Below are 21,408 nucleotides of genomic sequence, written 5' to 3'. Positions count from 1 at the left end.
GAGGGGGGCATATACTGGGGGCAGGTTTCCTTTTGTGCGGTTGATATTGTTCGGGGTGGTTTGGATATGCCAGGATTCCAGAAGGAGCCTCTTGTGGTAATTTGTTTCGGTTCCGAGGATGCGGGTTTCTTCAAAGTTGATTCTATGGTCGGAGTCCTCGGAATGTTCGGCTACTGGATTGTGCTCTCTTGCAAATTTGCGAACGTCGTTTTTATGTTGCAGAATTCTTTCTTTGAAATTTTTGGTTTCGCCGATGTAGCTTGCGTCGTAGTCAGCGCATGGAATTTGCTGACTCTAGTGCCACTTTTTAAAGTGAAGTTTTGCAACTGGTATTGAATTATTAATTTATTTCAATACCTTCAAGGCCTCTGCAATCATTACAGAAGGGAGTGGAATGCATGAAAAAAAAAATATATATATAATTATAACGCAGGAATTGTAGCAATACAGAAAAATAGAGGGAAAAAATAGGAATCAACTACAATAATGCGGTAAAATGCAGATTACTGGGAATAAACATAATCTCCGAGAGAAGATTTGAAGAAAGCAGAGTCAGTACATTGTGGCAATTGAGGTGGGCAGGTGGTTCCATTCATTGCTTGTCTTGCGAATAAATGAGAGAAAATATGTGTTTATGCGGCAAAAGGGGATGCCTACTTTATGAGGGTGGTCTCTACGGGATGAAATGCATTCAGGTTCAGAGAGGAGTGCCTCTTTAAGATGGCGATTGTGATGATAAATTTTGTGAAAGAGAGATAAGCGAGACACTTTTCTTCGTAAGGAAAGAAGTGGAAGGTTCAAAGTAGCTTTCACATTCGATACACTGGATAAACGAGAGTAGTACCGAAGTATGAATCTTGCAGAGCGATTTTGCACTGACTGCAACGCTTGAGTGTGACATTCGAGACCAGGATCCCCACACCAAGTACGCATATTCAAGTTTTGGGCGTACGAATGATTTATAGAATAAATGTTTTAAGGAGGACGGTACCATAGTGAAATTTGACCTTGAATATCCAAGCATGCGATTGGCATTGCTGCATATGAATTTTATACTATGTGTTTGCCAGGAGAGATTATTGGTTATGTAAACACCTAGGTATTTGTAAAGTGTTACGTGTTCTAGGGAAAGGCCATCGATCTGGTAGTCAAAGAGGTCAGTGGAAACAGGAGACGGGTTCCTGAACATTCACATTGCTTTGCACTTATTAGGGTTAAGGTGCATGTTCCAGGTGTTACACCAGTCGGATATATTGTTGATGTCAGACTGAAGTTAGGCAGAGTCAAAGATAGAAGAAATCGTTCTGTAAATTATGTGCCGATATGCAGTCATCGGCGAACAATCGAATAGAAGGGTTAATGGGTCAGGCAAATCATTAATGTAGGTAAGGAAAAGTAACGGTCCCAGCACAGAACCCTGGGTACACCGGAGTAAACTGGAGAAGGAGAAGAATCGGAGTTATCAGGATATACAAACTGTGTTCTGTTGAGAAGAAAATTTTCAATCCATGCTAAAAGGTTGGGATCAATGTTAAGCCGCTAAGCTTCAACAAAGTAATTGATGTTTAACAAGCTCAAACGCTTTGGAGAAATCTAGAAATATATGCAGTCAATGTAGGATCCAGAGTCTATGGCAACAAGAGGGTCATCAGTGAAAGGTATAAGCTATATCTCACATGAAGAAGATTTGCGAAACCCAATACTGATGTGGCGTAAAGAATGAATTATTTTGAAGAAAATTAACCAGGTTGGAATAGATTGTATGTTCAAAGATTTGCATGGAACGCTAGTTAAGGAAATTGGTCTAAAGTCAGTGGGTGAAAATGCGTCACTGGACTTGAATAACGGTCCACCTTGGCCACCTTTCATTCGTTTGGTAACACTGAAGAATTCAAAGGTTGAGTAAACAGTTTAAAGAGGATTATGGATGAGTACACATCGGCACTCTTAAAAAACGTTGAATTGATACCGTCTATGCCCGAGGACGAAGACAGTTTTAAGTTCTTAGTAAGTTCGGCACACGACCGAGTCAATAAGTACAGTGTCCATTGGAGGAAAATTCATGTCATCGATAACAGGCAGAAAAACAGACTGCAGCCGCGAAAAGATATTTGAAAATACTTCATTAAGTGCATCACAACATTTTTCACTAGGAATAACAACGACATTTTCATCGGATAAAGACATCATGTTGGATCTTGAGCTGCTAATAATGTTCCAGAAGTCTTTAGAATCTGTAATCTGCAAAGAAGGCACGGTCTTTTGAAAGAATTCTTGTTTAGTGCTCTTCATTGCACTTTTGTATAGAGAGTTAGCTATCTGATAGGCAACCCAGTCATTGTGCCTACTGCTAAATTTTGCCTTCCAAAACAATCTTTCCTTTTTATTTAGTAGCCGTTTTAAGGAAATGCTGAACCACGGGGATCACTGCCTGCCTGATATGACACGTTGGGGTATGTATTTATCTGTTAGCAAATTGACTTTTCTTTTTTAAACAAAGACCAGTTCTCTTCAAAACTTATGTGCAAAAAAATCTGGTAGGTATTCATTTAAAAATGTTCACAGTTCTCTCTTTATCGAAGCAAAGTCTGTCTTGTAATTTCTTATAAACTTGACGCTGGCGCGGAGCGACTCGCGGTTCCTGCAAACGAGAATAGAATAATACTGTGGTTACCCAGACACGGTAGAAAAGTAAGTGAATGAACAACATCGGGGAAGTAGTCAGAATCAGGTCTAAAATATTGGAACTAGTTGGCGTGGTTCGTGTTGGTTGCGTTATGATTTGCGAGAAGTTCAAATCAGTGCGCATGTTTAGAAATACTGCGGTTTCAGATGACTGGTCTGAGGCAAACGAAACGGGGACGGACCAACTTATTTTAGGGTAATTAAAATCACCCAACAGGAATAAAGGTGAATTTGGGAATATGACGACGATATTATTTAATACATCATGAAGACCGATGCAAAATGAGGAAGGGGCAGTACGGGGGCGGTAGCATGTGCAGAAAAACCATGTCACAGTGGTTAATGCGCATACATGTGCAAGCCATTTCTAAGGAGGATACAATATGAATATGGTCTGCAATCGCAATTAGGACACCTCCGCTAGATCTAAGAGCACGATACATCGATATATGTTAAAAGACTTTTCGCAGTTGAAAAGTTCGTTGTTAGAAATCTTTGTGTTGAGCTAAGTCTCAATGAGGGAGCACAGGTCATTACGTTTGTTCACTAGACTTCGAATATTTGAAAAAAGAAAAGAAATTTCACTTGCAGAATCGCAGGCACAGTTTGACTGCTAAGATAAAGGTGAATAATTTTCAGGAGATGCAGGTTCAGCAGTGTTGACATGCACAGACATATCGTTAGGATTATCACATTCACATTCACAGACAATGCCCGTCGAGGGGAGGTAGATAAAGCATTTTTTGTTGATGAACAACTCGTTGTATCGAATTGAGAACTGCTGACCACTGGCTTTACCAAAGTCATACAGTTTTTGTCATGATGTGCGAGTAGCTGGACAGCAGTCTTCACAAACACTGACGCCTTACGATTTTAGATTTGACCTATTGGAAAAAATGGCTTCTTTGATTTTGAATCTCGAGAACTTGGCTATGACGGGATGACACTTGTTTGGAACAAACTTGCCCAACCTATGCGCTTGGGCCTGGGCTTCATCACCTAGCTGCATGGTTAATGATAAAATAGCTTGCAAACTTTTTTTCCGATTCCACCCATGATTCCGACTGTTGATCAGAAAAATTGTAGAGCAGCAGTTTTTCATGCCTTGATCTGTATTCCAGTTAATCTAAATGTCTACTAAGGGCGGTCGTTTTGGTTTAAATAGTGTCCGATACTGCACGGGCAATATCATTTTCAGAGTAGGAATGTGAAGCAGCAATGTTAGCTTCCACAGCTGTTAGCCGGTAATCAAAACTTCTCATCTGCTGTTTGAGATTTATTTGCATTTCCTTTATTTCCCTAATCTTGGACAGGACTTCTGAGTGATTTTTGTCCATTTTACTATTCAGTTCTCTCAGTAAAGCGACAACGTCGTTATGATTCTTGCTAAGATCATCTCTGGGGGGCCTGGGGTTTAGTTCATATCCCCGCCAAAAAGAAGCAACTTCAACACATGCAGAGATTCAATGAAGCAAGACAATGATCTAAAGCTCTGCTCAGCGATGGGATGGGAGAGTGCTCTCTCTCTGGGCTTGACAGCAGCTGCAAGTGCGCTCTTCACGTGCTACACTGTTTTGCCACCGTATCGGTGGTGTGTGCGTTAGCAGCACTGGTGAAGCCTTCTTGCAGTGCGTGGTGAAGTTCATGGCTACTTTGAGACCCCTTCAGCCTTGTACATGATGACACGTACGCACTAACCAAGACATTCACGATAAGCCATTACGTTGAAAGCAGGCACCAAATGCATGAGGTTGAATGGAAGCTGAGTCAGGATTTCATGTGACCACCTCTTAAGCGAAACTACTGCTTAAAGTACGCCTTAAAACGTTCTGCTGTAACTGACATAGTAGCAGTATGTAGTAGGGGTATACAGCTAGCACCGCTGAAGTGCTCTTCTCTTTAAAGCTCCTCACTATGGCACTGAAAAGCACATCATGCCTGAAAAACCAGCTACAGCTTTGATGCGGTGAAAAAAAAACACAGACACCGTAAGAGACATACATATGACACACATAGTGCCCTGTATACAAACAACACACAAAGCGACCAGTGCACTCTGTGTGTTGTATGTGTGTCTCACAGTGTATGTGTCCTTCTTTTGTACCACATCACACTTTTGGAATAATGCACCAACTAGCCCACATTAAGGCACAACTCAGTAAATGCTGCCCCTAACAAGCATGCGCACTAATTCCTGGGCAGCGAACTTGCTCAAGCTACAGAAACTAAAGCAATACTAACTACACAAAATGAAGAATCACAGATTGGTAAATAACAAGAAAAGCTCACCTGGAAAAACTGGCACGAGAAACAGCAGAGGTCCAACAGAGAAAGCACGCAGGCTGTTCTGGCCAAAACACCCAGATTGCAGAATGAGACCTCCAAACCTGCATGCCATGCATCAAACATACTCCGATTACTATGCCAGTGACTCCAGATTCAACTCTGACTCTTCTGTTTGCTTTGCCTTTTGGGAACAGGTCAAACCAGCAGGGATTGTGTTCATGAAGGATCCTATAAACTAAACTTCTCACTTTCATGAAATGCTACATCCAGTGCCACACCTCATGGTAGTGAAGACACTCGCTAACATCACCTCGCTTTGTGTATGTGTTTGACTGCTTGCAGTGAGTTTGTATCTCGGTCCTGGAAGCAGTGTCCGAAGACAGGTATACAAGATGTGATGCATTTGTAACTGTACCGTGCTTGTGAACAGGGTTAATGTAGAATGTTGAGCATCAAAGCTAAACACTAAAACTAGTATGTCATGCTGCGTGTTGCACTATTATTCCTTTGTGCTTGAGATCCAGTGTGCATAACATGAAGAGTGGAATGCTGTGCACTTGACAAAAACACTGCATGTCACAGACAGCTACTTCGCTCAAGTCAGTATTTATCATATCTCACCTCCACTGACTAATTAACTAATTGCAGCAGCAATTCTTGTGGCTCCCTTGGTGGGCCATCCTTAAATTTTCTTGTATGCAGTGTGACCCAAGAGTGAGCCACTGGCGAAAAGATCCTCGAGCCAACAGGTGGCAATGGAGACCTTGCACGCATACTTTCTGCAGGTTCCTTAAACTTACTGAGATATCCTAGGGCTTCATCATACGACTCAGAATTGCAATGGTTTGAAATGAGGCACTAAAAAGTTGCACTATTAACCTTCGTTACTCAAATGGCACAATAAACAGAATACTCTGACATTCTCAGCAAAGCTGCCTAAAACATGTAGCTGGCTTCAGCTACATGCAACATTACGTCTTTTTAATTTTTTAGCTTCATTCAAGTTACATGGCAATTCCCAAGACAAAAAGAAAAAAGAATGTGCACAGGGCAAGAGCAAAATTGCTGCTAATCTCTGAGCAAGTGGGACGAGGTGATGAAGTCAGCCGCCCGAAAGGCAGTCCACCATGTCTTAAACGCAATGTGGAACCGTTGGTTGTCACTGAAGTGGCAGTGTTGCACAAAGAAAAAAAAAAGGGCATGAGAAGAAAAGGCTTTGTTCACAGGACTCATTTGGAAAGATACAGACTGTGCATTGATTATGCATAAGGCCCTTCATATATATCAGGTAAAACCCAATTTTCCTTGGTTCCTGCATCACGAACAGATTTCTTAAATATCAGGCTAAACCTGATTTCTACCCAACACTGCGAAACTTTTACAGTAGGATACTACTAAATAAAGAAACAGCAGTTGGCAACAATAGGCCATGGTCCATGGGGTCTTGTATTACTCCACTGACCGATCACAAGAGTACAGGAAATCAGACTTTTGATGTTTGGCTATATATGACTGTGTTTTAATAGTATCAATTAACAGAGTATAGACACCTAATCAGTTGCATGCTTTCATCTCTGTAATGATGTACAAGACATTAATTTCTATTTTACATTAGTGTCCATTAAGACATTAGTCCCTATTAATAATAATAGCTGTTTTGGTAAGTTTAAACACGTAAACAATGGATGTGACGTCAAAGGGGGGTTTAGGTCACGCAAGGTATGAAAATGAAAAAAAGCTGCAATATTATTGCTGATACATCGTTTATTGTCATTTCGGTTCTCAAGGCAGGCTGGTTCAAGTTCTGCTATGAATTAAAATGACGTAGATGCGATTATATTGAGTATTTTTCATGCCTCACGTGACCTAAATACACCTTTGACGTCGTACCCACCATTTGGTAGCTGAAACCAAAATAGCATCAGAAAAGAAATTCAATTACACAGCAGTCTCCCTTTAAGATGAGCTTGAGGGGACCATAAAAATTTGTCCATCTTATCAGAAGTGTCCTCCAGAAACGATATATGAGCCGGCTAGTTGTGCCAAAATGTCTGTTACATAAGAAGAATGAATAAAATTGCCTTGCAGTGATGACATAATGGCAAAGAGAGCGTTATATATTGTTACGTACTTTGCACGCACGGGGTTTATTCAAAGAGGGGACCGGTCGAAGCAGGATGGAAGCAGGAAGCCTAGCAGCGTCTTTCAGCTCTCTCTTTTTCTTCCTCTTTCTCCGCGGGTCAGTCCTTCATCTTCTGCTTCTTCCGTCGAGGTTCTGTGGAAGCACGTTAAATTTCCCTCCTCGCAGACGATGCCCGTCGGGCGAGTTAAACAGACCGTCTGGGATGGAATCGCTTGAGGCGGGCTACATGCACCACCTGAGATTGGCGTGACCGTCGACCACTAGCAGTTAGTCGTGCTATAACGTAATTAACGTCACTTATGCACTCCAACACAACAAATGGTCCAGTGTAGTGGGATAGCAGTTTCTGACACAGACCACGCTTGCGTAGAGGGGTCCACAACCACACAATGTCACCAGGAACATAAGAAACTTCTTGGTGTTGGACGTCGTAGCGGTTCTTGGAACGCTCTTGCGAAGATAAAATTCGAACGCGGGCAAGCTGGCGAGCTTCTTCAGCTCTGCAGAGTGTGGTCGCAAGAGAAGGTTCATCGTGGATGAAAAATGGTAGCATGGTGTCAAGGCCGCAGCGAGGCGAGCGAGCATAGAGCAGGTAAAAGGGGCTGTAGCCAGTTGTCTCATGTTGCGCGGTGTTGTACGCATGAGTGATGAACGGGAGTACGCCATCCCAGTCCTTATGATCTGCAGCGACGTACATGGCAAGCATGGTGGTGAGCGTACGATTAGTGCGTTCTACCACACCGTTCGTTTGGGGATGATATGGCGTGGAGTGGCGAAAACTGCAGCTGCTGAGGCGGAGAAGTTCTTCAACAACGTCCGCTGTAAATTGACGTCCACGGTCGCTAATGAGAACTGCAGGAGGGCCGTGCCGAAGAATGACGAATCGAAGTAAGAAGTTAGATACTTCAGACGCAGTAGCAACTGGTATCGCGGCTGTCTCACAATAACGGGTTAAGTGGTCTACGCACACAAGAATCCATCGATTTCCTTTAGAGGATCGTGGGAAAGGTCCAAGGAGGTCAATGCCAACTTGCTCAAACGGGGCTGTTGGAGGTGTGATTGGCCGCAATTTGCCCGGTGGACTTGAAGTCGGCAGCTTAAAGCGCTGGCATTGCACACAGCTGGCTACATAGTGCTGGATGGTTGAACGCATGTTAGGCCAGTAAAATCGTTGTTGTGTGCGGTGGAGTGTGCGTGTCACTCCCAAGTGCCCAGACGTGGCGTCGTCGTGCATCATTTCAAGAACTGTGATGCGTAGGCTTTCGGGTACGACAAGAAGCATGCGTGCTCCTCCAGAAGCGAAATTCTTCTTATAAAGCAAACCGTCGCGAATGCAAAAAGTATTCTTTACAGAATCTTGAGCGGCATCAAACAAAGAGGTTAATGTTTGGTCCTTGCGTTGCTCAGTTCGAAAAACTTGAAGATCGGGGAAGGCTTGTGAAAGTGACGACAAGTATTCATCAAAGTTGTCTGCGTCGTCCTCAGTCGTTAGAAGCGGCAAACGGGAAAGACAATCGGCATCTGAGTGTTTACGGCCGCTTTTATGCACAACAGTGAAATTAAATTCTTGTAGGCGCAAAGCCCATCGAGCAAGCCGGCCACAGGGGTCACGAAGACTCACTAACCAGCAAAGCGAGTGGTGGTCGGTCACGACGGTGAAAGCATTCCCGTACAGATAGGAGCGGAAGCGCTGTACAGCGAAAACAACGGCGAGACATTCTTGCTCAGTAACCGTGTAATTTCTTTCGCTCTTACTCAACGAACGGCTGGCATATGCTACCACGTGCTGATCGTGACCATGGCGTTGTATAAGTACAGCGCCGATACCGATACCACTTGCATCAGTGTGCACTTCAATTGGTGCAGATGGGCAGAAGTGGCGTAGGATGGGGCCCGAGGTCAAAAGAAATTTCAGATGCCGGAAAGCTGCGTCACATTCGCTGGTCCAATTGAACGGTGCATCTTTATGCAGCAAACACGTGAGTGGGTAAGCGATGTCCGCAAACCTAGCTATAAAGCGTCGAAAGTACGAGCAGAGCCCTAAAAAACTCTGCAGCTCTTTCACTGATTGAGGCACCGTAAAACTTTTGACAGCTTCAATTTTCTTTGGATCTGGTCGAACACCTTCTTTATCAACTAAATGACCAAGAACAATTGTTTCACGGTTCCCAAAATGACATTTCTTGGAATTGAGGATAAGGCCAGCTCGTTCCATGCAATCAAGCACAATATCCAGACGGCGGTTGTGCTCACTAAATGTTTTGCCAATAATTACAACGTCGTCCAGATAACATAAACAAATTTGCCACTTGAGGCCACGCAGGATTGTATCCATGAACCGCTCGAATGTTGCAGGTGCATTACATAATCCGAAAGGCATAACGTTGAACTCGTAAAGTCCGTCTGGTGTAATGAATGCCGTTTTTTCCCTATCTGCAGCGTGCACGGGGATTTGCCAGTAGCCGGATCTCAAATCAATAGAAGAAAAGTATGAAGCGGAGTGCAGACAATCAATTGCGTCATCTATACGTGGAAGCGGGTAGACGTCCTTCTTCGTGGCCGTATTTAAGCGACGGTAGTCAACACAGAACCTCCATGTGCCATCTTTTTTCTTAACAAGGATAACTGGAGCCGCCCAAGGACTGGAGGATTCTCGAATTATGCCTCGCTTTAGCATCTCTTGAACTTGGTCATCTATTAACTTACGTTCAGTGGCTGAGACTCGATAGGGCTTCTGGCGTATAGGAGGTGCGGAGCCGGTGTTGATCGTGTGATGAATACGACTGGTAGGCGGTGGTGTTGAATCGTCTTTGGCAAAGTCGAACACGAACACGTGTTTCAGAAGGAGTTCCACTAGAGTGCGACGCTCGGTTGGGGAAAGAGCCTGATTAATCATAGCCTTAACTTGGGTCTCCATATCTCTTTTCACGTGCTGCTCACTGGTGGAGGTGCTGGGTAGGTGGGCCTCCTTTCTGTCGGCTGGTGGCGATAACGTTGGGCAATGTTCCGATCGTCCATGGGCAAAGTGCCGTTGGGTGGAGCCCACGGAGTCGACAGGGCGGCAACATCTTCCTCCGGTGCAGAACTGTGCCGCAGATATTGTGTGTGGCAGAAGGTATCCCGGGATCTGGACAATTCCTCGCGCACAATCTCTCGAATCATATCAGCCATAGAATTTGGAGGACTGGCTTCAACACTGGCTATAGAGGTGACATTGGCCAATCTTCCGAATTTAGGGGTGATTCGACGCAGCTTAAGAGCTTCAAATGTTCTGCAATGTTCTATAACGTCAGCGGTGGTGCTCAGGCTCTCTTTGCTAATCAGGAAATTATAAACATCTTCCGCAATTCCTTTTAGAAGGTGGCCGACTTTGTCTTCTTCAAGCATTCTGGAGTTAACTAGCTTGCATAACTTTAAGATGGCTTCGATGTATGCCGTGCAAGTTTCTCCGGGTACTTGCGCGCGGTGAAGCAATGTCTGTTCCGCACGCTTCTTCTTTGCCGATTCATCCCCAAAATTTTTCTTTATCTCGTCGTAAAGGTAGCCCATGAACTCAGTGTATCCTCATGATTGTCGAACCAGTCAAGGGCAGTGGCGGCAAGGAAAAACACAACGTTAGCCAGTTTAGTAGCAGCGTTCCATCGATTGTATTTGCTCACCCGCTCGTAGTGTTTCAGCCACTCGTCAACGTCCTCTTCAGGTTTTCCAAAAAATGTGCGGGGCTCTCGATAATGTGGCCAGTTGTTCGCTGTGGATGGCCCGGGTTGCTCAGCATTGTCGTCTCCAGGCATGTCCGATGGCAGTGGTGGGAAGCCTGCGAGTCTACGGCTCCTTCGGTAGATGGAATGCTCCGTGGTCGATACCCAGCACCTCCACCAACCTGTTACGTACTTTGCACGCACGGGGTTTATTCAAAGAGGGGACCGGTCGAAGCAGGATGGAAGCAGGAAGCCTAGCAGCGTCTTTCAGCTCTCTCTTTTTCTTCCTCTTTCTCCGCGGGTCAGTCCTTCATCTTCTGCTTCTTCCGTCGAGGTTCTGTGGAAGCACGTTACAATATGAAATGAGCTGAAAAGTAACGGTATTAAAAACCTCACATTATCCTACTTGACTATATCAATGGTCCAGTTTCTTTTTCTCACCGTCCCTGTTTTCACCATTCCGCAGTGCCCATTATTTTTGCTTTTCTATCTTTTTTTTCCCCAACGGCTTCAAGTCCACTGAAGGCGCCCAGCTATCCAGTCGTGCAGCACAGCCTCTGAACGTAATGACCATCTGTCTCTCTCCCCCATTCCACTCCTTCTGCAGTGCAGTTCTTGTTTCCATCCGCCGAAGGCAACGCACAACATGAGACGCGTGCACGGCACCGTGGTCTGGCCATGCAGATCACTGCGCCACGTGAGCCTTCCCTACCTGCACCCACAAGGACGCTTCCTCACTCATTCACATGAAGGTGCGGAGAACCTACCTTGCGGGGGTGAGCTAAAGCTGAAACATGACCTATCTTCCTATGCAGCAGAATATGCTCTCCAGTTACATTTATTAGCTTTGTTCTAAAACACAGTACATTGTCAGTATTTGTTATTTAAGGCACATTTCTTACACAACTACCAACTTTCAATGTTGAAAGTGAAGAAAAAAATGAGTATGCGTAGCTGTTGTGTTGATGAGTTTAGTGTTGCGCTGAAATGTTGCTGAGTTTAGTGCTGCTGCGTTATGTTTCCGAGTGTAACGTTGCTACTTATAAGGTCGCGACAACACAAGATGACAAGCTGCGGCCATATTGCGATCTCTGAGCTGAGCTTTATTTGCAGAGTTCTCCGTAAAGCAGTATTTCACCCACGTTGAGTTGTGTGTTCTTTCTCGGTGACACTACTTTTCAGCACGATGACACTGAGTTTTCCGAGCAGCACCATGGTGTTGACATTACAGTTCTTTATAAGGTTCACAGCAGAACTCCACCATACTCTCAGGGGATGTCTAGTCATCCATGGGCTCTGACGACGGGGTCTGCAGGTCCAAGTTGATCAACAGTACCATGGCCTTGTGATTGGAGTAGTATGTTGATACGTACCTTACTTCGTGCACTGCATGTGTACGTATGGTATGTTCTCAAATGCCAGGTCAATTGCCGCGGTGCCTCAAGAAATGGTGACCGCATCTATTTAAGAGGCGAAAAGCTGAGATTGGCACACATTCGTGCCAATGAATGTTGCTATTGAACGTGCGTCCTGAATGATGTCTCCTATGATGAGCATGGATGTGGCGCAGCGTAGACCCGAAGGCAGATTTCTGTACAAGAACGCTGGTCTCATACTTCGTCGGCAGTGAACTGCTATCTCCGACCACGCTTTGCCGTCTCGCCTGATGATGTAGATGTGAGCGATTCAACTTCAGACAATGAAGACTTCATAGCACCGGAACCTTACTCTCCGAAAGCTGAAGGCCAGCTGACGTTGGCGGCAGCGACTTTCCCTTTTGTGTAATTTCTAGCAGCACTTACATGAATACAACAGTAGTGCATTGTATTTTCTAGTGTATCTCGCAGAGGCAACACCCCACTGTTTACATGTACCACATCAAGTCAGGTGGAACAGTGGCCCGCGGCAAGTCAGTGGCAAGTCAGGTGGGACAGATGCAGCGGAGGTAAAGCGAAGATAGAGGGGCTTTAGGTGGAGGGGGCCACCCGCTCCCATCTTGAGCATGGTCTGCTATCCGACTGAGGGGTATTGTACAGCCACCCCAGGGAAAAGGAGGGGTGCGCCCCCAAACCTGTTTTGCCTGCTTCCATTCATCATGGAAGTCGAATTGTCCTTCTCAGATGGGAAGAGTCGCATTCCACAGTGCGAGGAGCAGCGTTTCCCTCTCTTGCCTGGGCAGCAGCGGTGACACTTATAGGAGGGGTAACGACGTCATTTGCGTGCCAAATTTTTTTCTGCCATGGTTTTCTGATAAAGCGGAATTTTCGTGCCAGCCAAGTTATGTGAGAGATGCTCTCGCACACTGATCTCCGCTAGGTGGCTGGATGCCGCATTCCCACTTTCCAAAGTGGGCACTAGTGAAGCCACCAGAAGCTGAACGGCATGTCCCAGAAGATCGGTGTCTGCTGTGTATTTCAATGCAAAAAGTTGCATCTTTCGCCCTTTCATTCTCAGTTTTTTGGGCTGTTCTCGTGTAATGTCTGTTATATCAAAAGATTAAGCAAGCTGAACGTGAGAAATGTGAGCATTGCTTGGAGAACCCTGTAATTTCAGAGAAACCAAAGAAAACAGGCATGCAGGTTTCAACCTGCCATGGCAAAGGAGCATGTGCATAGAACACTACGTTGATGCGTGCCTCCACGGAACGCATCACACTTCACACCACAACCGCGCGCGGCTGGTGTCCCGCGATCCTCCCCCGGGCACTACGAAACAAAGGACTAGGGAACAGCGTTACCCCTTTCACCCCGCTCCCCTTATGAATGGAGCTGGTGCTATAAGCCTCGGCAGCTTGTCAGCGTTGGCGTCGCTATTTCCTGCGCACAATTCCCATCTCGAACACCACGGTGTGCTCTAAACCCCTGCGGCGGAGGGCGGTCAGTCGGTTCTATGCAATCGCCCTTACTGATCATCTGCCACGGCGCGTACCTCCTGACGATTAGTACAACTGGCCGTCCCCTGTCGTACGGCCTCTGACAGGGCGCCATCTGACACTTGTTACAATTTCGACCACACGTTCTTCCCATGGACCTTTCTGTGAAGCATAGCTTAGTCTTTCCGCCGCCCTGGTGGTTTGCCCACTCAGGCTCATTTGCCAGTTGTGTAGTTTTCACTTGTTGCGACTCCCGACACGGTCGGCCCGCGATCTCGCCTACACTGTCAAGCAAAGCTTCACCTGCTATCGCATCATGAGCGCGCACTCTCGCGCGTTCGCCAGTCTCCCTCGACGTAGCGCCGCCAGTTTGCTCGCGCCTGGGCTCTTCGCGCTCTGGAGCATTTGTATGCCTGCGGTACCCCATTTCAGCGCCAGCGCTACCGGTCTGATCTGCGCGCTCCTTTTTGTTGCCGCTATCCTCATTCAGTGCAGTCACCACTACTGACACTGCGGTTGCCCCTTCCAACCGCTCCGGAGGTCTGACATCCTCGATGACCGAATCTTTCCCTGATGCTAGCCTGCTCGCCACAGCGCAGAGACTCCCACTGCTAAACTTGTCTTCTTCAGCTTCCTTCAAATTGTCAGAGCGCTCCTCTGACCCGTTGACACTTGCCTCCTGTTTCTCGATCGCGGTCGCTGTGTCAGCACTCCAACTTTCCAGTCTGTGGTCTGCCGTTTCCGCTCTCTGGCCTACCTCCTGTCCGACAGCTGCAACCTCAGTGTCAGCACTCCAACTTTCCAGTCTGCGGTCTGCCTTTACCGCTCTCTGGCCTACCTCGAAATGCTCCGTGACGCCCGCCTCATTCTCCGGACGCACCCCCTTTTGTATTACACCGTCCACCGCCTCCCCGACCTCTCTCTCGTACCGCAATATTTCAGTCGCCAATTCTACTTCTGAAATTTTCAATTTTAATTTCAACAACGCCATCTCATCTGCCAAAGACAACACTGTCCCTCCGCTGACGCGTGCTACCTCGGCGTTCGCAACCAGCTCCATCTGCCTACCTCCTACCCGTCTGTTCCCGTCCTCCCCGCTCACACAACAGTCACAGTGCCCAGCAGAGGACCTACAAGACACCAACCTGATTCACTGTAGGAGATGGCTTGGCCTGCTGGTCCATGCCCGAGATGGTCGCTCAGTGCTGGGCCCTTTGTTGCCGTATCGATGAGTCCAATGGCCGGTCCGCTTCCCGTCGGGAGATCCTGTCGCCTGCGCCAGCCAGGCAGGTTCCTCTCCTCCCTTCACTCCTTTCTCTTCTTCTCCCCATTCAGCCAGACCACATGAAGACTTCAGATTATAATGTGCCGAATTTATTGACTTCTATTCACAATTGCGGTGACACCACTCAGCCGTTGGGATGCGACTTCTCGTCTCGGCATCCACGACCCGTCTGTCTCGTCCTTTTTGGTCGTCTCTCCTCTCTTCCCGGTCCTCCTTTCCAGCTTGCCCTCCCTCGTCCTTGCTTCCCCGCTGCTCCCTTCGGTCAGCTCTCTGGGAAGGCATCTTGAGCTGGTTCCCATCGTTACGGAGGCGGCACGCCGACCTTGGTCTTATCGGATGGTGCCCCCCGTAACTGCTGTTTGGGGGGGGGGGGGGTTCCATTGCTGCTGAGCCGCAAGCACACACATAGCAACACAAAGCGCCGGCTGGCCGGCTGTTTGTTGGGCGCGCCGAACCGCCCGCGCGTACACGCACATAAACCGCGGCGGCCGTTTCTTCCGGCTACGTTCGAATGTGATAAGGCCGCGCGCCCGACAGGGGGGGGGGGGGGTGGCACAAAAGATGCACACTGAAGTGGGAATCGCGTCCAGAGCAGTATGTGCGGTCCCAATTGTGTGCCCGTCTTTTTTCTGTTCTCGCTGCGCTTTGTGAGTGTGTGTTGTAACTCTGACCAAAAAGTTTTAACGGCTTCATGGAATACACATTGTATGGCGCTTGTAGGTTGAAGAAACATAACTTAAGTTTTCCCCACGGTTTTTAGCACTGTTCTTTTTCTGTGCCCACCAAAATTTATCACGACCACATGTAACAGCTGTTCTGTAGTGCAGCCCCTCATTTCAGCACTCCCACTCCACCTAGAAGCCTGCCAGATCTCCTTTCACGCTAACCCTCAGCTGCCGCGTGATTGCATATTTCTTCTGCGTGCAATAAATACGGCATACCTGCTTTGGTTCTTTCTAACCAAGCAGGCCTCATTCAGGCCTCCAGCTGAATCAGGTGCTATGCAGTTCCACGGGCAGCACACCATTCTTTAACTTGCACTCAGGCTGCTCTGTTTCTTTTTTTTCAGCCACTGTTCATATAACCGGAAAAAAATACACAGACCCCAAAGACTCTGTGCATTCCCACCCTCTCCACCGTCCGGACAGTGAATTTCCATATTAAAAACATATTCATAAAATTTTGTCCCCAGAAAAACTGTCCACAGCTCAGGTCGTCCATATTAACGGGGCAAGTTCACCTTTATCGTCTGGCTTTTATAGGGCGCAAGAAGATAAGCACAGCAATAATATTTTTAATGAAAAAACAATTTATTCGACTCAAAATGATGAGTTTAAAGCAACTGGCAATATTCGACATGATTCTAAGAAACTTCAAAAGGAGGGACAGCATATGTCCCAGTGCACGTGAAAGGGTAGAAAACAAAGTGGGACAACACATGTCCCTCTGAGCATGAGACACTATCACAAGATGACGGGTTTTTACAAAAACTGACTATCTACCTATGGCGAGAAAAACTCGATACTTAACGGCGCATATCAAGCTGCACACAGGAACTTCGTGCGGACTTCGGAGTGCTTTGTGGAGCACCAGCAGCACCTCCTGCTCGTTCCAGATGTTCTCGGGAAGTGGTCTTTTCCTTGAACTCTGATCTCAGCTGGGACACTAGTCACCAAGGTGCCACTTTTGCGTCCATTTTTAGCTGGCTGAATTCTCCTCGTGACTTTCTTCCAGCACAAAAGCTTTGCCGCTAGATGAGCTGTCGATGTCGGTGAATGCATCACACCTGCTGCTTTGTGGACTAAGATTTGATGAAAATGTGGATGGCTTCGCTGCAATGGCGTCGGGAATGTCGGTCGGCAGTCCTGCAATCCAGCCCGTTGACTGGGGCTCCCCTTCGTCAATTTCATCCAATCCATCATCATTCTGAATTGCCTTAGCATGCATTTTCTTGCCTTGTCTTTTCCTTTTTCAAATATTGTTATGAATTTTGGGTGCTGGCTCATCAATCTCATCGCTTTCTGCTGTCTTTACGGGAACAAGGGCTGACGAGGAGGGCACATTGAAATCATCGCTCGAAGAATCTGTGAAACAATCACTAATGTAGCCGTCTAGGAGGCTGAAGAATAAATCTAAAGCTTCTTTGGCAGTAAGGTTTCGATTTGCTAAAAAGAAAAAAGAATACATTGCATTTTTTGAAACAAGTACCGGTTGTATAGTGTCAATGCTAGGCTAACAAAACCATGTGCAATATCAGATTTTCATGAACAAATCACGTTACGCTGCATAAAAAAACAAACCCAACCAACGACAAACAGTACACAGACACAGGAACACGGGGAACAAAAATTAAATCTTACCGGGCGTTTTGAAGCACCTACGATGAGTTCAAAAAGCACATGGCGTGAACATCCACACTTCGAAAAAGTAGCACTTTTGACCGCATATTAGGATGCTTCGATGCCCGCTCGCCACGCCTCCGCTTTCAGGGTGAGGACACCCTTTGTAGCACCCCGTGCCACTGTTTTCCCCTCGCAACGGCATGTTGGGTCCCACGCGCCGGTCGTGTATACTGCGCGCTATGCATGTGGCGTCGTTTTTGTGCAGTTGCTTAGCGACTGCAGTGATGCGAATAAAATGCAAACTGATGCTACATGGTTGTTTCGCTCGTGGCAGGAATGTTCTGGCAGTCTTGAATGTATTTTACATGATGCAGTCGCTGCAAATGCACGCCGATAGAAAAGTTATGACTGGCCGCTGCGTTCCCCACTCACTGGCTACACTGAAAAAAAGCCTGCGGTTATTGGCGCCTCCTTCGTAGTCATAATTTACAGTATCAGGGTCGCCGAATGCTGTTGGGTTATGCTACATTTGCTGTTCAAACGTAAAAACTGTTTACTAGATCCCAAGTTTCTCAGGTAAGCCAGCAACGCGGAGGATGATCTGCCAAACATAACTATTTTTTGCATGGTTAACACCCGCTTGTCCAACATTAACTGGGATGACTTTGTCTTATTACTCCACCATATGTAAAGGATTCCAAGCAGTAATAAGAAATTTCTTTTCCAAACGATCCGTCGCCACACGCTTCTGGGGCGGACAACTGAGGACATGTCTGAAACAATACGTTCATATTTTCTCGTTTGCTAAAGGCTTGTTCGTTATGCACATGGTCAGTTTCCCTCTGAATAGTGTTGAATAGACGTTGATTGATAGTACGATGCGACACCTTGCTGATTATTCAGCAAGACATCTGTCGTTTTTGTTGTTTTTTCTTGAAAAGAATTAAAAATAAACGGTTGAGTGAAATTTGTAATTGGATAAGGCAACATAGCAACAACAAATTTCAGTTGCCAAGTATACAAAAACGTTAGTTTTTCCTTCAGTTCAAAGCATGAAGGAAAGACAATAAAAGCGACCGATTCACAAAGAAACCTGACAAAATCAACTCTAAATAGCGACTTCATTTCAATGCCACTATTCTCAGCAAACTCAACTAAGAGGAGTCGGAGCAACATAGGCCGCCTTTCTCGCTTCAACGGAATTGTCTGCTCCAGTTGCCAAAAAACGCTGGCTTGCCGCCTTACTCCACAGTCGGTGGCCAAGGCACTAGACCTCTCATTAGGTATGGGTCCGAGCTAGTTGGAAAACCAAGTTTGATATAAATGGAGCAGAAAGACACACGGCAGACAAGCTCTCATCCCCGCTGTTTTCATCAGGAGAGAGAACGAAAAAAAGTAGGCTCTAGGACATGCCTACCCAGAAGCATGCGTGACGAATTTTATTTATCTCGTGGCCACGTAACGCTAACCAAAGTAGCATATTTTCCCCAGTAGAGACTTACTGAAAAGCGATACCAAAATAAGGCGCCTCTTCTTGACGACAGTGTAATTCGTCACGCATGCTCTCTTGCTTATTGAAGCGCTTAAGGTAGGTACGGCGCCGGGATATTCGGGGTGAACTGGCACCAAGAAGTAGATGGGGCGAGAGGGGGGAGGGGCGAGGGGGGTTAGGAATGCCTTCATGGCATCAAGATAAAAGAAACAACATATGTAGCGACGAAAGCTTCACACACTCGCTTAGCAGCTGGAGTGCCTAAATAGTACAGCTGTTGCACTAGGAAACATATTTTCGTCAGGTTCTGAAGAAAACGTTCGGCATGTTACCTTGTAGGGTTTAACCCTCGCCTCCCCTTGGCGCGAGCATTTCAGCTGAGGGCGCGACCATATACCAAAAGCCCCCCCTCCGGTATTTGTACAGTTGCGGGGCAATTCCAGGTTTCCTGGCGACTTCATAGGCACATGTGTTACTGGTGTGGTGGAAAGAACATGCGACTTGTGACTTCTGACAAAGTGGGGTAGATTTGTACTGAGGCATCTCTAATCCGGAGGAGAAAGGCGGCGAGGAATGCTGGAAACATGCGAAGCCAAGGTGGTAGTGAAAAGTTTCGAACATCAGGCAGCACCCCTTTGGCACCACGCTGTTTACAATGGGGAGAAGTCTGTTTAAGATTCAGCGGATGGGGTCTTGCTCTGTTCGTGGCACCACCAATCCGGCTGCTTGAAGTGACCTCGTGTTGTGCGTGTGATGAAGCAGTCGCATATCAAGCTATGACGAACTGTTGTGTTCCCGGGTGCTCTGCCCTGTTGTAAGCGCTCTGCCTTATCACTGTGGCGAACGCCAAGCGCATATCTCTCACGCTTTCCCTCGTTCCTTCCTCCCCTCACCCTCGACTGGTCAGCCTATATAACCTCGCTGATCGGTACAAATAAAAGCTTTTCTATCCCGAGCGTCCGTCTGTGTTCCACGGAAGCACGGCACGTGCAATGCACGTACTTGCTATGTAACAGTGGCGATGAGCTCAATGCGAACCCACGACGAGAGCCAACCTGAAACGACGGTCAAGACAGAGCCATTGGACACAACCATTTCGGCCATGGCACATCAGCAGCTTTCCGAGTATGACGACCGCAGGGACAATTGGAGGGCGTATATTACGAAAGTTGAAGCCTCCTTTGAAGCAACTGGAATCCAAGCTTCAATGAAGAGGGCGTTGCTCATTTCTGCACTGAGCACACGCACAGTACAAGTACTTTCAGGGAAAGTTGCACCAAAGAAGCCTAATGCGCTGAAGTACAAAGAAGTAATTGAAGTCCTAAGTGCGTATTTTGACCCAAAACGCCATGATATAACTGAGAGCTTCCGCTTTTTCAACCGGCGCCAGTTTGAAGGTGAGTCTGTTCATACATTCATTGTTGAAATTCTCCAAATAGCGGGTGGCTGCAACTTCGGAAGCATGCTCGATAGAATGCTTTGCGACAAGATAGTATGCGGCATCAGGTCAAGTGCCCTGCAAAAGTAGCTGCTGGCGAAAACGGACCTCACCCTGAAGGAAGCCGAAGCAATAGCGCTTAGCTCTGAGGCAGCAGAAAAGGACGCCAATGCGATTTCTTCGGACTTGACAGCCGTAATGAAGATAAGCTCGCAGCGACGGACCTGCGACGAGCCGGTATTAGAGTGTGGATGGTGCGGAAGCACAGAACACAATGGAAACGCGTGTAGCTGTATGGAAGCTCGATGCGACCACTGCTATTATAGACGGACCACCAGTGCATCTGCAACTTAAAGAAGGAGCCACACCAAAATTCTGTAAGGCCCGTTCTCTTCCATTTGTTTGGCGCGACAAGGTATCCAAAGAAATTGAAATGCTTGAAACCATCGGAGTGTTGTCCCCTGTAGCACACGCAGAGTGGGCTACACCAATTGTGCCGGTACTGAAAAAGGATGACACCGTTCGAATCTGCACAGATCTCAAAGTAACCCTAAACCCTGCATGAGAGCTGGAGCAATGCCCGCTACCTGTTATTGGTGACATATTTGCGTCTTTGAATGGCAGCAAGCAATTCAGCACGCTCGACCTGCGTGACGCCTATAATCAGATCCCTCTCGATGACCAGTCCAAGAAACTGTGCGTTATCAACACGCACCGGGGGTTGTTCTGCTACAACCGCTTGCCTTTTGGTATAGCTTCTGCGCCTGCAATTTTTCAATGGAAAATCGACACTGTATTGCAAGGCATATCAGGAGTGTCCAGGCTTACCTCGATGATTTACTGATATCGGAAAAACATGGCGGCACCGATACATTAAGGCTTGTGCTCCAGCGTCTCCAGGAGCACGGGGTTATTGATGAGCATGGAGTTATTGATGACATTAGGCTCAGACTGGACAAACGTAAATTTCGCCAGGCGTCGGTTTCCTACTTGGGTCACCGAATTGACTGTGAGGGTTTACATCTGACAGAGCAGCATATGGAAGCAATCATGCAAGCTCCTTATCCGCAAAATGTGCAGGAGCTGCGTGCATTTTTGGGCATGATTACATTTTACGCAAAGTTGATGCCGAATTTATCATCCATCCTTGCACCTTTGTACAAGCTG

At 46.7% G+C, this 21,408-nt stretch overlaps 1 protein-coding gene across 10 annotated transcripts in view; it reads right to left on the bottom strand.

Moving 5' to 3' along the window:
* LOC144099464 (uncharacterized) overlaps positions 1 to 21,408 on the bottom strand; it is a 45,370-nt gene that overhangs the window by 14,115 nt on the left and 9,847 nt on the right. For 9 of the 10 annotated variants that reach the window (XM_077632784.1, XM_077632781.1, XM_077632789.1 and 6 more), the window contains exon 4: positions 4,975 to 5,072. In XM_077632784.1, coding sequence (XP_077488910.1) covers positions 4,975 to 5,072 — 98 coding nt within the window. Of the gene's footprint in view, positions 1 to 2,469; positions 2,642 to 4,974; positions 5,073 to 21,408 lie in introns of those variants that run through there. The other variant, XM_077632786.1, reaches the window with a different exon arrangement.

The sequence above is a fragment of the Amblyomma americanum genome, chromosome 7 (assembly GCF_052857255.1).
Source record: "Amblyomma americanum isolate KBUSLIRL-KWMA chromosome 7, ASM5285725v1, whole genome shotgun sequence".
NCBI lineage: Eukaryota > Metazoa > Arthropoda > Arachnida > Ixodida > Ixodidae > Amblyomma > Amblyomma americanum.
This window is presented reverse-complemented; position numbering and strand designations above follow the sequence as displayed.